This window comes from Pygocentrus nattereri, chromosome 11 (genome assembly GCF_015220715.1).
Source record: "Pygocentrus nattereri isolate fPygNat1 chromosome 11, fPygNat1.pri, whole genome shotgun sequence".
NCBI classification, from domain to species: Eukaryota; Metazoa; Chordata; class Actinopteri; order Characiformes; family Serrasalmidae; genus Pygocentrus; species Pygocentrus nattereri.
Genome location: NC_051221.1, coordinates 10,433,481 through 10,456,625, shown reverse-complemented (window position 1 = coordinate 10,456,625; position 23,145 = coordinate 10,433,481). Strand labels below are relative to the sequence as shown.

General features: G+C 39.6%; 1 protein-coding gene across 1 annotated transcript in view; it reads right to left on the bottom strand.

Annotated features, from left to right (window-relative positions):
- Positions 1-23,145, bottom strand: part of col22a1 (collagen, type XXII, alpha 1) — a 125,697-nt gene that overhangs the window by 46,774 nt on the left and 55,778 nt on the right. Inside the window, exons 12-27 of the mRNA XM_017715938.2 lie at positions 21,521-21,559; positions 17,156-17,209; positions 16,216-16,269; positions 16,040-16,093; positions 14,097-14,150; positions 13,484-13,528; positions 11,413-11,466; positions 11,191-11,244; positions 8,342-8,377; positions 6,751-6,780; positions 6,567-6,620; positions 3,905-3,958; positions 1,935-1,988; positions 538-591; positions 390-443; positions 225-278 (exon numbers count right to left, since the gene is read on the bottom strand). Coding sequence (XP_017571427.1) covers positions 225-278; positions 390-443; positions 538-591; positions 1,935-1,988; positions 3,905-3,958; positions 6,567-6,620; positions 6,751-6,780; positions 8,342-8,377; positions 11,191-11,244; positions 11,413-11,466; positions 13,484-13,528; positions 14,097-14,150; positions 16,040-16,093; positions 16,216-16,269; positions 17,156-17,209; positions 21,521-21,559 — 798 coding nt within the window. The remainder of the gene's footprint in view (positions 1-224; positions 279-389; positions 444-537; positions 592-1,934; positions 1,989-3,904; positions 3,959-6,566; positions 6,621-6,750; positions 6,781-8,341; positions 8,378-11,190; positions 11,245-11,412; positions 11,467-13,483; positions 13,529-14,096; positions 14,151-16,039; positions 16,094-16,215; positions 16,270-17,155; positions 17,210-21,520; positions 21,560-23,145) is intronic.

Below are 23,145 nucleotides of genomic sequence, written 5' to 3'. Positions count from 1 at the left end.
CAGAGCGAGGGTAAGAACACACAACCAAATGAATAAGTAAAAAACTATATATTAACTATATATCTATAACTGAATATCTGTCATATAAGAATCTTGACATCTGTTCAATGTTCTGCCGTGCAACACTGCTTCACATGGCTCAGAGTTGGTCTCTGAAAAAGCTAATGAATGACGACACGCTGTCATAAGTCGACATTTATGATGCTGAACTTCACAGCACCAACCTTCTCTCCATCGTTTCCAGGGAGACCATCCAGACCATCCTTTCCTGGAAGACCCTGTGAAATATATTCAGTGTTTAGAGGATCATATGACTTATTAAAGAAGGGACCGACTGTCAGAAGTGAGCCGTGTTCTTATTCCAAAGACTGCAGTCTGGATTCTCTTACAGGTTTTCCTGCTTCTCCAGGTTTTCCAGATAATCCGAATTCACCAGGCAGTCCCTTTAGAAATGATAGAGACAAAGTTAAAATGGTTGAGTTTATTTCACACCCTTGTCCAGTTTGTAGCTCTTACTGTGTTCCCATGTAGACTTACAGGAGGTCCAATCTGCCCTGGGTTGCCAGAAGGTCCTGGAGGGCCCACAGGACCCTACAAGCAAAACCCAACATACTAATTAACAATCAACAGGGCTGTGTCATAACACTTCGTCTTAAATTATGACTACGATTTATTTTAATGATACAGTACAATGTGGAAATGGAGCCTAGTTGAGAGCAAATCATGCTAATGCAACACTTTTACAAAAGAGAGTTCTTTGAAAGTTCTTTGGTAAAGATAACAGTTCCATCAAGAACGATGAACACTCAAAGAACTCTTTGCATGATTAAAGAGTTCTGTGCATCGTGAAAGGATTCTTAAGAATCCGCTGTGGGTGGTTCTTTATGGAACCTTTTCAAAGCATTATGTCTTATGTCAAGCTTGTAACAATAGAAGAGCCCTTTTGGGTGCTATATAGAACCCTTTTCCAAAAGGTCCTATACAGAACCATCTACAGCACATTCTCCAACAATCAGAAGAACGCTTTCACCATGCAAAGAACCCTTTAATCATGCAAAGGGTGCTAAGAGTGTTCAAGGCTCTATGTAGAACCATTTTCTTTACTAAAGAACCCTTAAAGAACCATATTTTTTAAGCAATGTAATAGTATAATAGTACTCAGTATAATATAAGGCAGCTCTTATGAAGCCCATCTGACATGCTAATACATAATGACTATGACTGAAAATCCACTGCCAGCCACTAGGGGGAGCTCTGATGAATCACACATCAACAGGTATAAAGATGCACTTAATGTCCAACACATGCTGCTCCTGTGTTTCTTTTAAAATGAAGGGTATTAATAGGGGGTTTGTCCTCCTCTGCTGCTGCAACAGCCTCTACTCTTCTGGGAAGGCTATATGCTAGATGTTGGAACATTGCTGCGAGGATTTGGTAGAGCATTAGTGAGGTCAGGTACTGATGGCCGGTTCTGGATCAGTCCAACTCATCCCAAAGGTATTGGAAGGAGCTCCATCACTCCAGAGACCACAGTTCCACTACTCCACAGCACAATGCCGGGGGGCCTTATACCCCTCTAGCTGACACTTGGCTTTGATCATGGTGAACTTAGGCTCACATGCAGCTCATCCAGATCATCCCATTCTATTGTTCAGGACTTTTCTACGGCGATTATACAAGCTCTGAGTGCACAACTGAGCACCTGTGTCAGGAATGGATTTCACTCTTTAGAAGGCCGACTGGACACTTTTAGACAGTACACATGATCACTGTGCCCGCCTCTGTTCTGTGGATGTAATCAGGGAAGAAGAGGAAGGTGGGATTTATTCCGGGAAGAGGAAAAAAGGTGGGAAGAGCTATTTGGAGTCAGCACTACACAGTGAGAGGTTCTGTCAGAAATCATCAGTATGGCATAATGTGTCTGCTGCTCTTACAGGTGGTCCAGGAAGCCCATCAACTCCAGGCAATCCACTTTCTCCTTTCTTTCCCTAGAAAGGGGTAAACAGAAAATGAATAACAACTACCGTCAAAAAAAAAAAAGCTTTGGTGCCATCTGTTGGACAAGTACAGTAAATGCAGCTGAATAACTTTTTTCCATACTGTTGGAATTTTTATTTTTTTTTTACCATAGGTGTCAACACATATATTATTATTATCATATTGTTTTTTTTCCCCAGATTTTCCTATACCTAAAGTTTTATATTGTATATTGTATTGTATATTGTTTACTGTATATGCAACATGGTCCATGTTTATGTATATTGGGCTACAGCAGACTTAAATTACATCTTGATGCAGCGGATACAGTTACCAGAGGCATCTGGCAATAAAAGAACCAATCGATCAGTCAATCAATCAATAAGGTTTATCTGCATAAAATACATTGGTAACACTTTCCATGAATGTTACATTTGTAAGGATCTACTTACACATTTATCACATGTTATAATGCATTCATAAGGCTTATACATATTTATAAAAATTCATTACACTGAATTACACTTTATAGCCCTGGTTTAAACTGACATCTGAAGCCTGTAATGAGCTTTATTGTGTTTTAGTGTTTCAGTAAATCCTTCAGTAATTACTTCAACTGGAAGCCTCACTCTGAACCCTGGAGGAGGCTTTAGTACAGTACACTTCACTTTACTTAGAGTGGGCAAATACAACATATGTGGCTTTATAATTTGTTATGAACAGTACTTATGTTAACCATTCATAATGCATAATAAGCATGGCTATAATGTGTAATGCATTTTTCTAAATATTTATAGCTATGTTTATGATGCTTTATGAATGCATTATAACATTCAGTTATATCTGGGATACAGGAAATCTAGTCTATTAAGTTTTCCACATACACTTTGTTCAGTTATCATCAATAATTCTGTTGTGCTCAGATTTCTTTTAGTCTGTCTGGTTATTGTTAGTATTACTGGTCTAAAAAGTCATGTAATCTGACTACGGAGGTGGTGGTGGGGGTTGGTTTATTGGATGAAGGTATACAGTGGTCTGTGAAATGAACTGGCTTCACACAGACAGAACTACAATGACCTGTTGACGACATCGAGGACAAATTAAAATAATGCATGGCCACTCCATATTAATGCATGGGAACAAGATCCTAATATGTGGCCACGACTTAGTATGGTGTGGGAATGAAATAATTTAGACATGGTCACGACTTAGTAAGAAGTGGGAATGAGATCATGCCTTGTTAAGGCTTAATAATGTTATTCCCATGTCATATATATATATATATATGATGCTGTAATAATCCAAGTTTATTTTCTATGTAACTTACTTCAGTATGCATATGATGTTTACCCATTGTTCCCAATTTGAGGTTCATCAGAGACCTGAACATTGTCAGCTCACCACAGCTCACAGTCTGAGAGAATACTTAGTTGTTTAACTATCAATGAAGCGATAAGGCATTTCACGTTCTGCGTAAGGTAATTAATATGACCACTAAAGTAATATATAACAGTGAAAAAATCACTGGTTTAATTGGCGTGGCTGATTTTAATGCTCGAATGTTTTCTATTACAGTGAATATCTGTTTGGTGGCTGTGGATATAACACAATATGGGTGCGTTTTAACGTACATTTAGAGTGTTTCTCTCCTTAATCACTTTCAACTCATTAATATCTGCCCCCAGAGTAGTTGGTAAGTGTGCATGTCCTCATTGATCATGGTAAACTGGACCAGCACGTGGAACTGGAGATTTCTATGTGCTACTGTGTTTCCTATCACTGTGTAAAAGAAGCTCCATGCTGCCTTTGGTGTTGGATGCACCGTGGTGGTCTCTGAGCAGACTGTCCATTTCGTATTGGGCACCTCAGGCGAAGGCAACACAGAGACACAGGGTGCACTGATGCTCTTTAGTTTGAAATGACGTACCCTTTGGCCGTTTTCTCCAGGCTCTCCAGGCTCGCCAGGTGGACCAGGTGGACCCTGACAGAGAGAATAAAATGACACTTCAATTATAGCCTATTTTTTTTTTTATATACATTTACGCTTGAACAGCTCCTGGTCATGGGTCGTCATGGATATCTTAATGTGTCTGATGACATTTTCACCTGACCTCTGTTTAAAACCAGGAAAATCCCTAGAGGTTAAAAATGTGTTATGCGAGAGCTGACACTTTAAGTAGGAACTCTAGTGAAGTCATACTACTGTACACAGATTATACTGTGTGCAGACTTTATTCAGCGCTACAGTAGTTTATAAAGCCTACCTTATACATTAGTGTGCAAAAGTCTGGACACTCACGGTCAAATGACATGTTTTGTTTCTTTATAAATTGAAAATAAGCAGCACATCGCTACAAAGAACACATGTCTATACATTTTAATGCACAATTACTGTCTATTTGCTGAATTGAACATTTTAGAGAAAAATAAAGCATAAAATGTGGCCTGGGTGTAAAACATATGACACTGTGTTGGTCCTCCAGGGGGAAACCGTGTGGGTGTTCTCCAGGTGGAAGTGCAAAAATAAAATGTTTACTGAAGTTCAGAGCTCAGGGCGGGAAATATGGCAAATTTAACAGTTCAAAAAGCATTTGCACAAGACAACATTGAGAAATATATGTATATGAGTTGTCTAAATAATAGTACTCCCATCATCTGTGGAGGACGAGTTGACTTTCTCTCCCTTAGAAAATCAGTGTCACAAAACATGAGAATTTCACCAGGGCCACCCAAACTTTGTTCACCAGTATGTCTAACTGCATGTTAGTGACTGTATTACTGGACAATATTTGTAATATGTGACACAGTATACCGTACCTTGTAAGTATTCAACCCCCTTAAGTCATCAGATTTGTCTGGATTATAAATGACAAATTCACATTGCTCCAGACAGTATTTTACATTCACGGCATCTAGGAGACGCTCTTATCCAGAAGGACTTACAATTTGATCAGTTCACAGGTAGGTGAAGGTAGTGTTAAGAGTCTTGCCCAAGGATTCTTATTGGTATAGTGTAGGATGCTCATCCAGGGGAGGATTGAACCCCAGTCCACAATTTTCAATTTTACTGTGGCACAGATTCTCTTTTGGACTGGACTGGCCACTGTAGAACATTCACCTTTTGGTTGTTCAACCACTGTTGCTTTGGCCTTGTGCTTGGGAGCACTGTCCTGCTGAAAGGTCCAGTTTCTCTTAGGCTTTAGTTTTTTAGCAGGCTGAAACAGACTTGCAGCATCTCACTGTACTTTGCACATTTCATCCGTTTCTTTTTTGTTGTTGTTGTTTTTTTTTTTTTTCACAAGATGCCCAGTCCCCACTGAGGAAAAGCATACCTGCAACATGATGCTGCCACCCCCATGCTTCACTGCTGGGACGGTGTTTGTTGAGGGTAGACAGTGTTAGGTCTGCGCCACACAGTGTTTTCATTTTGGCCGATTAGCTCAATGTTTGTCTCATCTGACCACAAAACCTCATCTCACATGCTATCTGGGTCACTCTGATGCTTTCTGCCAAACTCCAGACTTTATTATATATTTCTTCAGTAACATCGTCTTTCTATCCACCCTCCTATGATCTCCAAATGATTGCAGAGTTGTTGGTATTGCTGGCTGGTGCACTTTCACTCCAGTCTCCAGTCTTACCTCAGAGGTATGTAGGTCCTCCAAGGTTCCCTTACAAGCCCCCCTTATTTCTCTGATGCTGAGTTTTGAGGGATGGTCCTGTCTAGGCAGTGTTGTGGTGGTTATGATGCAGCTTCCTTTTTCCTCACAGTTGATTCAACACTGCTTATTGGGGCATCCTAACACTTCTATTTTGTAGCCTTTTCAACCTTTACATGTCTGTAACTTTATCTCTTATTGCCTTAAAACACTCTTTGGTCTTATTTTTCACAGCTTTACACAGTCTGACCAAAGGTACGTGAATTAAGGGGTCTTTTATCCAGAAAAGGTCAACTTTTTAAATGATTCACAGGTAGAGGCCAATTATAAGACAACTATGTATCTGTGAAACTTAGAGCTTTCACATCACAGGGGTTCAAAACATATCCAAGTTAGTTTGCGAGTATTTCGAATTTTGTTTTCTTACATAAAACCAATATCCGTTTTAATGAATTCATTTTGAAGAATCTTATCAATAACGTGATAAAGAAGAATACATCAAAGCGTCATTTTTAGTCCAGACAATTCCGATGGCTTTTAAAGGGGGTTGAATATTTCACCAAGTGTTGTTTTGTTTTTAAGCCGGTTTCACAATATTGGCTTTTGCAATCCTGTTATTTACAAAGACTGCAATGCAGATGAGCCTTGCTTCTGTGCAAGTAAACATCTGTTTACAATGTGCTTTGAGCTTCATGATGGATTACAAACATTTCTCGGTGAGCTTACCTGGGAACTTTGATGAATTAAGTCATTTTCTGGCATGATCGGGGTCAAATATTTAACACCAATGCATTGTAACGTATGCCAAAGCACCAATATCATCCCAAGATGATATTTTATCTATATCATGCAGCCATGCACAGTGACAGTTCCTCTTTCAGTGAGAGTACTTTGTAGTATGTGATGGGAGAAACAGGTTAATGGACTTACAGGAGGCCCAGGAGGCCCATCTGCTCCAGCAGGGCCAGAGGGACCTGGGACGCCCTGGAACAACAAAAAAAAAGGTTTAGCCCCTTTAAGCACAGGTGAAATTCTGTGAAAATTATGATACGATGTTACAATCACAAACACCTCTCAGACAACATTAATTAAAATGAAAAGCCGGCATACTCACGTCTTCTCCCTTCAGGCCTGCCAACTGGACCTGACAGAGCACAAGGAAACATAAATATCCAATATGGTCATTATAGAAAACTGATGTAATATCAGTAATATGACAGTGATAGCAGCAGTAATGATGCGACAGTAATGTTATTCATGCAAGTTGTTGTTGCTGTGAGAAGAAAAGCTTCAAGATACGATGTGGCGTTTAGATTTAGGTCTCAAAGCTTTTAAATGAGGGTGAGACAGGTTTTAATTTCTGACTGAAATTGAATCTGTCAAAAATAAAACAGGCCTGCTGGTGACAGCTGAGTTATCTTGGTGACGGGCACTATGATCTTTTCCCCTTCTTGCAAGCTGAAATGGTCCATCATGAGAAATTAAACCCACCAGTTCATTTATATGGTGTCCACACTCAGGACAGCTCTGCTTGAGTAATCATGCTGTCTATTAAGTTCAACATATAAATTCAGGGCACATAAAAATATCAAAATAGCAGTAGAACAATACGGCTAGATATGAGGAGACGTGTTGAAACATCTCACTCTTACTAAGACTAAGTCCCTAAAAGACTGGCAATAATTGGGATCTGCATAACTTCTTCTCTAAAGAAGAAACCTTTTAAGTCTTTTAACCCCTTAAAATCTCAGGCTACACACTAAGGCTTATTATTCAGTAACTACAGGGAATTCAATACAAACTGGTTGAGCTAGGTTCTTAGGTTCTAAAGGGGGGTAATAAAACTTTTGGCCTGCCGGCGGGCTCATGGCCTGTTTAGACTTAAACTACACTCTTAAAAATGTGGTTCTTCAAGGGTTCTTTAGTAAAGACGATGGTTCCATATAGAACCATGAACACTCAAACACCCAGGTTGTTTTCATGGTGAAATGGTTCTTCAGATTGATGGACAATGCATTGCCTATGAGTCTATATAGCACCAAAACGTTCTGCTATTCTTACGAAGTCAAGCTTGTGACTATGATAAGAACCTTTTCCCCATCCAAAGAACCCTTTATGCACTCAAATGGGTGTTTGAGTGTTCATGGTTCTATATAGAACCACTGTCTTTACTAAAGAACTCTTGAAGAACCACTTTTTTTAAAGTACATGTAAACTTGTACAGAATATGCAATGATCCATTTCCCCTTTAAATTTTAATCATTTTAAACTGCATTATTTGTGTTTTTACACTTATTCGGTGGACTTTGGTGGATTATCTTATATCTAATCTCCTCAGAAATATCTCCTGAAAAATGTATCACTTGTACTTGACTCCTGAAACAGCAACGGTGGGCCCAACATTTTATTACACACATAATCTAAGAAGAGCTCAGTTTGCATTGAAGTCCCTGTAGTTACTGAATAGTAAGTCTTGGTATGTGATAAGCCTGGGATTTTAGGGGGTTAATGGTTTTCAGTAAATTCAACTCCAATTCAATTCAGTTGTTTTGACTGGAAATTGAATAACAGTACTGTACAGATACTGTACAGATAGAGTTTCATCTTTCTGCCGCTGGGTGTGGGTTCTAATTAGAGGGAAATAGGCTGAAATGGCGGGAATAAGGACCTGCTATTGAGTCCTGAGAAGGTAAGCAGTCACTCACCGCATCTCCAGGTATTCCAGCCGGGCCTCTCTCTCCCTATGAAGGAAAAATAAAATAAATAAATAAATAAAAAAGAGCCGAAAGGTGTCCCATTTTTCTCAAGTGCACAATGCACTTAACAGGGCTTATGAGGGCAACGTTGGCGCAGTATGTAAGACATCTCCATGCTATATGGTGAACTCAAGAAGAGAAAGTGCTCTTTATCTTGGAACATCCCCCAAAACCACTAGAACCATTTAAATACTAGACTGCTCTTTTACTCGAGTAGGGCCCATGTAGCAGTCTGAAGTCTCTCCAGCAGGGGGCACTACTAGCATGCAAATCACTTTTGCATGCATCATTTAATTGAAGAACGAGAGGTGAAACAGGTTTAAAACAAATGTAGAGTGTGCACACACAGCTTATACTGGGAGTTCAACCTACTTGTAGAGCCAGCTCCTTATAGAAGTAATGATTTCCATGAAAATTGCTAATGTTACAGGAGCATATGCACTAACAAAGAATATGGCATATGGCCAAAATGTCTCGATACATCAACATATTTTCACAAAAGACAATTAGGGATGATCATTCTGACACATTTTGATATTTGAGTATCCTCAGGAGTTAATTAACTGACATCCAAGAAGGATGGATGTCAGTTGATTGGTTGGTTGGTTGGTTAGTGTAGTGGTTAACACCTCTGCCTTCTATGCTGTAGATTGGGGTTCAATCCCCCACCAGGGCAAGGACCCTACACTATACCAATAAGAGTCCTTGGGCAAGACTCCTAACACCACCTTGGCCTTCCTGTGTAAAATGATCGAATTGTTAGTCGCTCTGGATAAGAGCGTCAGCCAAATGGCAAAAAATGTACTCCAGCTGAAATGAACGTGGGGCTGGAACTGGAGGTTTACATTTTTAGCTGATAGCAATTGTGTTGAGAAGCTGAAAAATCAGTGGCAGCAAGTAGAGCAATAAAAACCAATTGCTATTCCTGTAAATTGCTATTGCTGTAGTTGGATGTTGTAATGTCGAATCTACAACTACAGCTAACTGCGAGCTATTGCTTGTGATCTTTCATGAGGCGCCCCAGAAACATTTTATTCCGCTGTTTCTGGACCCAGCTATTAAACTCATTAGCCTCCTTAGCAAAAAGTTTCATCTGCCTTCTCAATGATGTGTTTCAGAGCGGCGCAGTGCAATATGCAGACTCAGCATATTATAAGCCTAGCATTTTATTGTTCCGCACCAAATCCAAGATTAACAGGACTAATTATAGTGTTTATGTAATGAAACATACAGTTGGTCTCACGACTTCCACAGTATTCTCAGAAAAGCATGTTCTTAATCCCAATCTCAAGATAATTATTTCACTCTAATGCACTCTAAAAAGTGACGTCTCGTATAACCACACGCCCTTTTTGTCAAATATTTTTCTGATAAATAATCAGTGAATAATTTGTGAATAAGACCAAATCTGTTTTCCCAAACTGGGCACAGAAACATCTCAACACATTTTGTGTTATAAGAACCTCAACATGCCGTCTCCAGCTGAACACACTGATGTGTCTGCTTAAAGACACAATGTGCTGTTTTTAACTGTATGGAAGTCCGGAAGTCCGGAAAGGACAGGAGCTGTTGCTGTAATTTTCTGGATTGTTATCTTGAGATAAGTTAATTGCCTTGTGATCTCATTTTAACAACTTTGTTATCTTGAGATCACAGAATACTTAATTCATTATCTCAAGATAACAACTTTGTTATATTGAGATTACAGGACACTTAACTCATTATCCCAAGATAACAACTTTGCTATCCTGAGATCACAAGATATCTTATTATCTCTAGATAACAGCTTTTTATCTAGAGATCATAATATAACTCACTTGTTATCTCAACTTTGTTGTCATGACATCATAAGATACTTGACTCATTACCTGAAGATAACAACTTTGCTATCCTGTGACTACAAGATAATTCACTCGTTGTCTCTAGCTAACAACGTTTTTATCCTGAGATCACAAGACAATTAACTTGTTATTTCTAGACAACAACTTTGTTATATTGAGATCACAGGATACCTAACTCGTCAACTCAAGACAACAGCTTTGCTATCCTGAGATCACAAGATAATTAATTCTATACCTCTAGATAACAACTTTTTTATCTTGAGGTCACAATATAATTAACTTGTTATCTCAACTTTGCTGTCATGAGATCACAAGACAATTAACAATCCATACCTCATGACCTCTCTGGACTTCCGTAGTTTAGAGTACGTCGGTTTTTAGAAAAAAAAGATGCATCAAGAATTTCTCTATAATCACATCTTGGCAAACTGAACCAGTGATGATGCAGGTTCTGCATCACAACACAACACACAAGCTCCAGACAGTGTATCATTATTGGAATCATTTGAAAGGAAAGTTTCCATATCTGAGCAGCTCACACACTTCAGCTGGAATGTGTGTGTTCATGCCTGTGTTTGTGCTGAACCCAGTAATTAGAGTCAGACACATAAAAAACTGGTTCCTCAGATGTGAGAATAGCAGCACTTTAACACCAAAAGAGGAGGAGGACAGTCGAGTTTGTTCAAAACCTAAAACAGAGCCATTCAAATAGTAATTGATTCCAGTGATACGAAACAAGATCACGAGACACAAATGAAAGATTTAGCCCGGTCTCATTTTGCACTGTGCCTGACATCGTCCTGCCCTCAGTATCTCCAACTATAACACCATAACAGAATCTCCTAATCAGTCATCATCATTGTCTCAAAAATTCCATATCGGTGCATTTAATGCATGAATCATCAAAAAGATTGAAAAACAGACAAACTATGTAATAATGAGTGGCCTTGTCCATACCTTTTCTCCTTTGACTCCATCCGGGCCAGGAACACCAATAAGACCTCTCAGGCCCTGGTTTTAGGGAAATTCAACATTTTTTAGATAAGCAGACCTTTTTAAAAAGTAGTTTGACCAATCATATACAATAAAATGTAGATAGAAACGTGGCTGTGAGATGAACAGCACAATTGTAAATGTTATACTTGTACATTATAATGTGTCTTGCATTTGAATACCCACATCTTTTCCTGGAACTCCAGGTTTACCAGGAAAGCCATCCAACCCTTGCTGCCCCTTAAAAAATTTGACAGTATTATTAATGTTTCATGCATATCCATTTGTGCTGCATGACCTGACTCTCATTCATTCGACAAAGAAGTGATGATTTTTGCCAAGGAGGAGAACCAATTAGCCTGGAACTCATGCATTTGGCTTCTAATGCATTCAACAGAATATCTATACATACCCACCAATGAGACTTATCTAAGACCTTCACACACAAAAACAGGTTGTGTTCGTGTAAAGCCCCTCCATCTCAGCCTCTAACACTAACTACATCTCCAGTCTTCTCTCTGTGTCTTCCTGAAGCAGACAGGTTGACCAGCGTGATGACTGTAACATAACCCTCTCTGAAACCCCTACACAAACATGGGCATCCATACGCTTCTGCAGCCTGGAGGCCCTGCCGCTTTAGAGCCTCTTACACGGGCAAGGTCAAGAGTGCGAGGGGAAATACCAGATGGGAAAATAAGCTGTGTGTAGCATGAATCACATGTACAAGGACAGGCACAGGTCAATGTATTACGTTAGCCTTGATGGCGACAGCCTTTCCAGAAATAAAAAATGATTCTATCAGAAAAAAGTATTAGCAGGATTTTCAGTGTACACCGAAACGCTCCCAGGCCTCTATGAAGTTTGCTTTAACCTTTAACTAATTGCAGCATTTATAATCCTGCAGTAATTGACAGCTGAGCCTCCACTTTGGCCTTCTCTGTTTGCAAATTACATCCTGAGCAGATGAGGCCGTTCCAGACCGAACAATAAGTGTCCCTCAGGGGGAAGTGCACTTGACACATGCCGAAATGTCAAGCACCACTGATCTGTTCTTTCATTCGCTATCATCTCCATTCGCTTGGGCTCAGAGCACTGTTAGCCTTCTACTCAAGCTGAATCATCAATGCGCTGAAACTACATCTAGACTGAGTTTGCTAAAGTTTTACAGCTTTCGGCTGAACACTCTATCAATGCTCCAGAATTTCCAGTTGTCAACTAGAAACAGTTTTGTGCTCTTGACCCAAATTCTAGAACAGTTCTGCAATGATGAATAGGAATGTAGAACAGTTTTGCATTAGTGACTAGGATTCTAGAACAGGCTTGCATTGCTGATAAACATTTTAGAACAATTTTGGATTGGTGACTAGGATTCGAGAAAAGTCTTGCATTGTTGAGTAGAATTCTAGAACAGACTTGCATTGTTAATTAGAATTGTCGAACAGTCTTGCATTGCTGATTACAAATTTAGAACAGTATTGCATTGGTAACTAGGATTCTAGAACAGTTTTGCACTGGTAACTAGGATTCTAGAACAGTATTGCATTGGTGACTAGGATTCTAGAAAAAGTCTTGCATTGTTGAGTGAAATTTTAGAACAGTCTTACATTGGTAACTAGGATTCTAGAACAGTTTTGCACTGGTAACTAGGATTCTAGAACAGTTTTGCACTGGTAACTAGGATTCTAGAACCGACTTGCATTGTTAATTAGAATTGTTGAACAGACTTGCATTTTTTGCATTGGTAACTAAGATTCTAGAACAATTTTCCATTGGTAGCTAGGATTCTACAACAGTTTTAAATTGTTGTTAAGGATTCTCATATCTAGGTTCTAGAATGTTTGACTCATTTTGCTTTGGAATTACACTGCATTGGAATTCTGAAACTGGAGTTAGTCCTTTGCCTGACCGGAATACAGGATGCACAAGAATAATACATGACTTTTAGTGAACTCATTGTTCGCTGACCAGAGATCAGTTCAAACACATACGCCCCCACTTCTACCTCACAGGAAATACAGAAATATGGAGACTTCATCAACGCTGAGACATCTGTTGGAGCCATCAGCCCACCTCTGTATATACACACGCAAGAGCAGACAACCACACACACACACTCATGTACTAGTACACACACATACACACATACAGTCACATGCTTCTAAGTATGCACGCATGTTAACATGTTGCTGTTGTCTTAAAGCACTTGTTGAAGCACAGTTGAAGCACTGTAATTTGATGAAAAGGGTTCAGTGCTTACTTTCTCTCCTGGTGCTCCTTTCTCTCCTTTTTTGCCAGGATCACCCTAATGACACAAACACACATAGTGGGGTTTGTTCCTAGAAGAACATCTTTGTGATGAACATGTGCTTATATAAATATAGTTCATAAAAATGTTGGTCTTTTAGTTATTTTGTTAAAAATTTCTTGCCACATCACAGTTAAAGGTTAAATGTGTGCTAAATCTGGCAGACATCTTCTCTTGAGACCATGCATTTATTTTTTAAATGGAGGCCACTCTGCCCATTACTTGTTCTACTTGCTAATAAATGGTATGGGGTGCTTGGACCCCGATGATTGCTATCTTAATATCATTTGCAGACAGTTGATAGTCTCACACAGTCCCCAAAAATCAGTGGAATCAATTCCAGACAAACCATGTGGTATCTAGTTATCTTGGTTACAAACACTGATAATTTCCACATCTCAGAAAGAAAAATGAACTTAGTTAACTAACAGATCTTAATATTGTTCTATAACATTATGTATTGTTAGATATTACATGAAATGAGCTGAATTAGCTGCATCAAGAAGAGGAAAACCAGTAGCAGGAGTTTCCAAACTGCCAGTAACATTATGCAGTGTTTACTTACAGAAACACCTTGGAGACCAGGAGCTCCAGGGAGTCCTGCATCACCTTGGGCACCCTACAAAAGGAAAACAGCAAGAAATGGTCAAATCATATTAAAGATGGCATAGGTATTAATATATTATATTGCCAAAAAGAGACCCCACCTAATTACTCAGTTCAGGTGTTTCAGCCACAATCATTGCTTACAGGTGTATAAAATCAAACACAAGACAAACATACAGTGCCGTTTTGAAGACCTCAGTGACTTTAAATGTGACACTATCACAGGATACTACCTTTGCTACAAGTCAGTTTGTGAAATTTCTGCTCTACTAGATCTGCCCTGGTGTCACGATTGGCCCCTCCCAGTCCTGTCCATGTGCGTTTTTGTTTTGGTTTAGTCCAGCCCCTTGTTTTACAACTCCGCCCCTGATTGTTTTCACCTGTCCCTCGTCTTCCTGGTGTGTACTTAAGCCCTTTGTGTTTGCTGGTCTTTGTCCTTGCCCTGTTTGAATCTTTGTTAGTAGTGTTGGATGTTTCGTTCTGTTCAGTTCTAGTTTGTCTGTCATGTCTGTACCTGAATCTCTCCGTGTTGGCTATATGAACCTGGAACGTTACGACCCTGATTTTGGATTTTCCCTCAATAAAAGTCGCTTGCCTCCGCACATGCAACCGCTACCTCGCTCCGCGTTACACCTGGTCAAGTGTAAGTGCTATTATTGTGAAATGGAAGCATCTTGGAGCAACAACAGCAAAGCCATGAAGCAGTAGATCATACTACTTTGGACTGCTGTGTAGTGGGTAAAAATCACCTGTACTTTGTTTGTTCTTTCACTGGGTTTCCTTGGCTGAGCAGCTGCGCATAAGCCTAAGATCACTATGTGCAATGCCAAGTGTCTGCTGAAGTGGTGTAAAGCACGCCACCACTGGTCTCTGAAGCAGTGGAAACATGTTCTCTGGAGTGAAGAATCATGCTTCTCTATCTGTCAGTCTGATGGATGAGTCTGGAATTTGGCGAATGCCAGGAGAACATTACCTGCCTGATTGCATTGTGCCAACTGTAAAGTTTGGTGCAGGAGGGATGATGCTACGGCGTTGTTTTTCTGGATTTGGCATTAACATTATCCTTCCAGTGAAGGCCATATAGTGTATTTTTGATCACATCTTTAGTCCTTAATTTCTAATGCTGTTTCAAGAGTGATATGAGTCAACAAGATTCAAGCAGGCCTTTCTTCTCATTCATGCAAAACTGACATTAAAATGGTCTGTTTCTATCTTGCAAGGTCATGCTCCTGGACATTTTAAATGTGATGTGTGCAATTTAAAAGACAAAGTTCTAGCCTGTAATGTTCATGTAATGTCCTAGCCTCCTGCTAGGCAACCTCCAACCAATAGGAATAGTCAGAAAACTGAGAGGAGCTGATTTGGGATGATCTCTTACAGCTGTGGGCGTTCTGCTTAAGGCGAGGTCTCCCACTGCTCACCACTCACTCTTGATTCACAATGCCATGAGCATGTCTCTCTGACTAACTTTGATATTGGTTTCTCTGTTGAGACTTGAGCATAAATCTTTCAGTGTAAGTATAACAGACACAAAGATCTGTGTCCTTTTCTGTTGACTGCTTTCCCCTTTAGTTTTCAGAAAACTGTCTGCTGGGTATCTGATCAATCCTTATGTGGGTTCCATCCTTGTGTGAGATAAGCCAGCCTTCATGTTACATCTTCCGTCAAAGTATAATTTCTGATTAAATCACAGTGCACCAGTGGGTGGAGAAACATAATATTAACCAATAATTTCATGTTTCACCTCCCCCTCCTACCCCATCTAGCTATGGTACTGATGAATAAGTTGTATGCTATAATCTGATTTAAGTTGACTTTAAGGATTAATTTATTGCCACATGAGGTCACAGATACAGTCTGACAGGGCCAGTAGCATGTCTAGTATACTTTTTTGAATCTCACCTGTGGTCCCAGTGGACCAGGCACACCAGCAGGTCCAGTAGGCCCTGTTTGACCCTGAAACACAGATGAACACAAATAGCAATACAACATTGTTATTAATGTTTTCAAACAAACACACCAACAAACAAATAGAGAGATACATAAAATAAAGTACAATGTGACTATAGGCTGCTCACCTGTTCTCCTTTGTCTCCCTGTTTGCCCCCAAGCCCTGGCAAGCCATCAGATCCCTACAGAGCACATAATCTACACTCTTAAAAAAAGATGGTTCTTCTAGGTTTTTTTTAGTAAAAAAGTTTGGTTCTATATAGAACCTTAAAGACTCATAAAACCCTTTGCATGATTAATAGTTTCTTTGCATGGTGAAAAGGGTCTTCGGATTCATGGAGAACATGCTTTAGATTGTTCTTTATAAACATATTGAACATTTTTGAAAAGGTTTCTACATAGCACCCAAAAGAATAACCATAGAAGGACCCTTTTTAGGTGCTATAAAGAACACTTTCCAAAAAGGCTCTATATAGACCCATCTTCAGTACATTCTAAAGAACTTTTCATCATGCAACGAACCCTTTTATAAATGCAAAACAGTTCTTTAAGTGTTCATGGTTCTTTATAGAATTGTTTTCCTTACCAAAGAACCCTTAAAGAACTATCATTCTTAAGAGTGTTACACTGAGCTCCAGTCTATAAACACTGTTAAACACTGCATAGGAAATGTCCTATGGCATATTTCATAAAGTGATGCTTCTCAATTTCTCATTAAGACAAAAGTAACCAGTAGAACAAGTGAAAGCCATTATCTCACACACAAAAAACATGGTTCTTCATGGGTTCTTTAGTAAAGACCATGGTTCCATGTATAAAGTTGAGTTCTATATAGAACCACTTGCATGCTAAATGCTTCTTTGCATAGTGAAATGATACTTCAGACTAAAGGAGAATGTGTTGGGTATGGTTCCACGTAGAACCTTTTTAAAATAGTTCTGTATAGCACCTAAAAGGGATCAAATGTGGTTACCATGTCAATCTTGTAACAACAGAAGAACCCCTTTAGATGCTATAGAGTGCTTTTGTGTTGCACTGGGTTGGAAACCATTTGCAGGTGTTTCTTACTCTTTCGCCCTTGTCACCTCTGGTCCCAGGTTGACCGCTGACTCCTCTGTCTCCCTGTCGACGAAGAAAGAACTTCAAAATGGCTTCTGCTCAACACTGGAAGTGGCAAGCTGGCGTGAACGATCTAAGTATGTGAATAAGTCTTAACGCGTAATAAGTCTGGGATTTTAAGGGGTTTAATCACACGGTCTGTCTGTTAAAACGGGTCAATTATACTTTAAAAGTGTTGACCAACATTAAATAACGCATGAATAACGCATGAAGTACTACATTAATGTTTCTTGACATTACATTCAATTTTTTTTTCTATCACTTTAACGTTGTAAATGTTCGGCTACACTGAAAACGAGGGTCGCCCTCAATGCCCTATTTTCCAGGTGAAAATAAAGGATGATTGATTAAAGGTTGATTGATTACTATTAATTTTCTATAACTAAGTGAAATTAAAACTTTTAAACATTGGCTGGATGGATCTCAAATGATAATATAATTCTTTATATATTATTCACCCTGGTAAAAAATGGGTAAAAACAGAGAAACGCTGATTCACATAGAGTAGCTTGGTACCCATCTTGCACTGTTTATAATCAGTGTATTATGGTCCCTGGTTTCAGCAGACCTGTTTTGTGTGTTGGTAGTTTAGTGCAGTGTCCTACAATGGCTCTCATGGACTTTACATCAGTGAAAAACCAACACAAAACCAAAATGTTATGGCTTTCTTGTAACTGAGCAACAGTCTTGTTTGCAGGCCTGTAATTAAGTCTCTTTAATGCTATGACATCTACATCATAGGCCTACACCCTGAACATACACTGAATGTCTACAGCTGTCATTTCTCTAGTGATGTGGCGTTTTTATCCTTGGCAGTGAACTAAAGGACAATTCATATCATATTTTAATAAGAACAGTCATTTTAACCAAAAATAGGATCTGTTTACAGTTTCTCACACCAAAATATTACCAAAGGCAAATGAACACAGAACAACCACATTTCACTTGAGGAGCATAGAAACAGTCGAATAGACATTAACACAGGCAGGCATTAGCAGACAGACATCATTAACGGGACACTTGACACTAAAATGCTAATGAAAGGTCATCTCGCAATGGTCAGATATCATTCTATAACAGGACACTAACTTCCTTTCTAGCTTTTGTTCTTTGTTAGAGGTTAGAATTTTTAGGTGGAAGCATTTAAGAAAGCAGAGAATTCGACACAGAGAAGCGCCTCAAATACATATGCAGCTTCATGCAGTTTGACCAGCAAACCCCTCAGAACAACAACCGTCTGCCTGTTTTTATTCATATAAAAACCAACACCACATATAAACCGGACACACAGAGTAAAGTACAGGTCTATGAGAAGACACAGAGCCTAGACTGTGTGGGACTGAGTATTTGCTGGGTCTGAGCTCCATCTCAGGAAATGCCAACAAGACTCTGTATGCAAGGAGGACATTTTTCCAGCTGAGGGCGTCTACTGGGGCCTAAAAATGGAAGTCTTGAAATGCTCACTGGGTTATAGCAGTACTGTAGGCATAACTAAAAATAATGCACTTTGCACCATGTTCAGCCTCCCTAACTGCCAACCCTGATCCATGACTCCTGACCCCTCTGTTCACTGTCTCCAGAAGCCCTCAGCTCTGTTGGAAACAGTCCCTTTAATCACTACAATAGAAATGCAGAAGCACTATGGAAAACTCAGTAACACTTTGTGAATGTTACGCTTGTAAGCATCTATAGACACATTTATAACATGTTATAATGCTTTCATATGGCATTATAAACATGGTTATAAAAATGTAGAAAAATGAATAACACTTTATAGCCATGTTTATTATACATTATGAATTGTTAATATAATGCATTATAAGCAGTGTTAATAACATGTTATATGTTCAGTGCCAAAGAAGTCCGTCTGAGCTTGGAGCCCGTAAAGTAAAGACAAATACAGAGTTTATTTACATCCTGAGATGTCCAGTATAGTCATTTTGTTAGGGCTGCATCTTCAGGGCTTCAGCCCTGAATATTCAAATGCTCCAAACAGGCTGACCAGCCTAGAATCACTGCTATAATGTGCTTTTCTTACCCAGCACTCTCACTTCACATCACAGCAAGCCAAGTACCCATCAGCCCCTCCCCTAGAACCACTATTTGAAGCCTGTAATGTTCTTTACTGTGTGTGTTTAAGCTTTTCAGTAAATTCTTCAGTAAATATTTGAACTTGAAACCTCACCGGAGGAGGCTTTAGCACAATATGCTTCACTTTGCTTAGAGCAGACAAATACAACTTATGAGCTCTTATAATTTGCTATGAACGGTACTTATAATGCATTATGTTAACAAGTCATAATGCATCTCAAGCGTGAAATATAACGTGAAATGCATTTTTATAAATATTTCAGCCATGTTATGATGCCTTATGAATGCATTGTAACATGTCATGAATGTGTTTATAGATGCTTACAAACGTGACATTCATAGAAAGTGTTACCGAAAAATCTACTGTAACAAAAAAAAGTGCTATTCGCAATGTGTTCAGATGACACGACACACCCAACAGAGCGCGGTTATGGACTTTGCCCTTCGAGTGCTGGACCAGGTGAGGAAACTCTAGAATGAGGTGGATCTTGCTAGAGAGGCTTGGTGACCAAAGCATCACACCGTATTTTCTCAATAGGGACTCTGTGTTACAGGTTGGTTCTGATGGGTTTTCGAGACAGATCTAACATCTTTCCTCCCTTCTCTCCCCAGCAGAAGTATGGCATGGGTGGCAGTTCGGCTCTCGGCTCGAACACCCTTGTGGTCAGCACTCCCATAATGCTGGCATCTAAAATATGAAGGCTTTTTTCGGTCCCTCTGCCCATATTACACAGCAGCTAGTCTAGTTTCAGAACACGCTCACTCTCAGCCTGCTGGAACAGAAGAGCTGATTTACTACGTACATTACAGTCTCCCCTCAGGGACAAAACTATTAGAGTGACCTGTGAAGCATGGTGAGCTATTAGGCCAGACACACATACACACACACACACACACACACACACACACACACACACTGGCAGTAAATCTCCATTGAGAACAAAAACAGGGCTATTTCTGGTCTGTGGTCTCTTAACCTGGTGCTTTAGCTTCATATTCTTATCATATTGTGGGCTGGATGATACAGACAAGGCACTCTATTGTGATTATATTGCTGAATAAAAGTTAGAGAGTCATTCATTTATTTCCCTCATTCGTTTATTTCCTGTCAGAGTAGTTGTTAGGTACAAGTTACTCATTTTGGCAGGAAAACCTCAAAAACTAGATATATAACATTTTTCAGTATTCAGTGTGTCACTCTTTACCTTAATTCCAGCCTCCTTCATTTTCAGGAGACTCACTCTCAGTTTCTCTAATAAACCTGCAGGGATGTTTTCCACCCCTCCAAAGTTCAGTCTTAGAAGCTGGTTGATGATTTAATGAAGTAATCAAACCCATTCAGTGGTGTTGAGGTCTGGACTCTGGGATGGTCAGTTCATTGTTCAGCTTCTTTGTTTGGTGTCCGTCTCCTTTTCTCAGTGAGGTTCTTCTTGAACAGCTGCACATCCTTTCAGACCCACAGCACTGAGTGGTCTTCTCACAGTGGAAGGATGGACAGAAACACCTGTGGATGTTTTCAGATCTGAAGCAGCTTGATGTTCTCCTCCCTCTCAGAGATGAAAGCTTTAAGTGCTGTTTATCTGATGGGGGCAGTGTTAGTGTGACAAGGTCTTCCAGGTGGTTGTTAGGGGACCCCTTTTCTCTGTAGCTTTGGAAACTCCTGTTTTTTGGACAGGTGAATTTCCCCTTATTTATGCAAATGGATTATCATATATCTAATCTCCTCAGAAACATCTCCCAAGAAGTGAATAACTTGTACTTAAAGACCATTTTGACAGGAACTTAATACAAAATTATCTCTGACTTTTGTACAGTACTTACAACTGTGACATGCCTTGCACTATATTAAAAGCAATCGTGATTCATTAATTTGACTGCTTTAAAGACAAGCCTGCATTATTTTTACCAAATATTATGCCATTTGTTGGATGACCTGGATGCCTTTATTCATGCAAACGTCCACAGGTATGTTGAATACGTTCTATAGTGTGCATCATCCTTCGCTGATCTGAAACGTCAATCTTGCTAAGCTTTTGCCGTCCTTGCCAAATCTGAATGTTAATTCTAACAGTGTCAAGATATTCAGACGAAAAAAAAAAAAAAACAACAACAACAACACACAGATGCACACAGAGACTACACACTGGACTGCATTCCCATCGAGACAGCATGCCGTGGTTTAGGCCACACTGAGGAGTTCGGCTGGTTAATCCATGATCTTACCTTCTCGCCTCTATCGCCTTTGATAGAGACCACCTTGCCCTGCAAATAATCAATCAACATGGATCGATTATTCTCGAGGCGTGAGAGCATAAGAGAGAAGCAGCACAGGTAGAAAAAGATTACAGGCTTGAGAGCATTTTTACATTTACAGCATTTGGCTGACGCTCTTATCCAGAGCGACTTACAATTTGATCATTTTATACAGGTAGGCGAAGGTGGTATTAGGAGTCTTGCCCAAGGACTCTTATTGGTGTAGTGTAGGGTGCTTACCCAGGCTGAGGATTGAACCCCAGTCTACAGCATAGAAGGTGTTACCCACTACACCACACCACCAACCTTCTTTAGACTTGGTGAAACATATTTACCCATATTTACATTTTATTTGAGGGACGCTATATCAACTACTTTATTTCCAAAGCTGTGATGTGAGAGGCTGCAGTGAGCTTTATGTTGTGGACACATGCTTAATCAGTGACTTTAACACTGTAGAGCAGGGATTACAAAGTCACCACAAAGAAGAAAAACAAAAACAAATGACTACTTTCGCAATGTGCCTCTATATAATGGCTCTACAACAGGTAAATATGGGATATGAACTAAGAGCAACACCAAAGCCCTACCACTGAAACAGTCTGCATATGCAAATGTATGCAGATGTGAAAAGCTCTAGACATTTTCAACATACCTGCAATTAACATAATTGCAATTAACTGAAACTCAGTGATGAGGGGAAAGATTGCCAGCTATTCAGCCGCCAGGCCTGTCTATCCAGAGGCTCTGTCTGAAGAACGTGCTCATTAATGCTCGTCCGAGAACAGAATCCCAGCTATCAGATGGCATTTAGATCAGCTCGGTGACAAAGCGAAAGCATTAAGGGCTTAACAGGGGAGTCTGATGAAAGGATGGGCAAAACGGAGGAATGAGGCCGATTTTCTGACTAGCCCTGCAGCATATTTTCTAGTGGCTCTGGCTCTGGAGGTATGAGTGCTCACAGCATTTCTATCCTGATGATGGAACTTGCTCGGGTCATTATCAGGCTCTCTGTGATCTGAGTGATGCGTGATGGAGCTGGAAAAACACAAGAGTCCTCACCTGAAGGGTTAACTGTTAATGTCCATATCTGAATCTTTTATTTCCATTTGGTTCCTTTCCTGAGTGAAAATCTAGAAATTAAAGATCGTTTTTCATGTCCTATGTCAAAAGTGAAAAATAGGTACTGTTACAAATCACCTGGATCTGTATCAAAATAGGGATGAAATTATTAGTGGATGGAAGTGTTTATATACGAAATCAAGTAATTGTTTGACCAATGCTGTCTTTTGGCTCCTGTATGTCACATCATCAGCCTATCAGTGTTTAATGACAGACAAGAGATACTTGGGTAATGCTTTGCAACAGGGTACCGTTTATATAGCTACATAACACCTACATATATGTTTATTAATGCTTATTCCAATAGGCATCATCTGTCCTAATGGCTACTTCAGCTAAATGAAGAAAATTGGCATAATATAACCTTTATAGCAAATGATGTCTATTGGAATAAGCATTAATAAACATTTGTGTCAGTTGGCATAAGTTCATGTAGGTGTCATGTGCCTTTATGAACAGTACCCTACCGATAG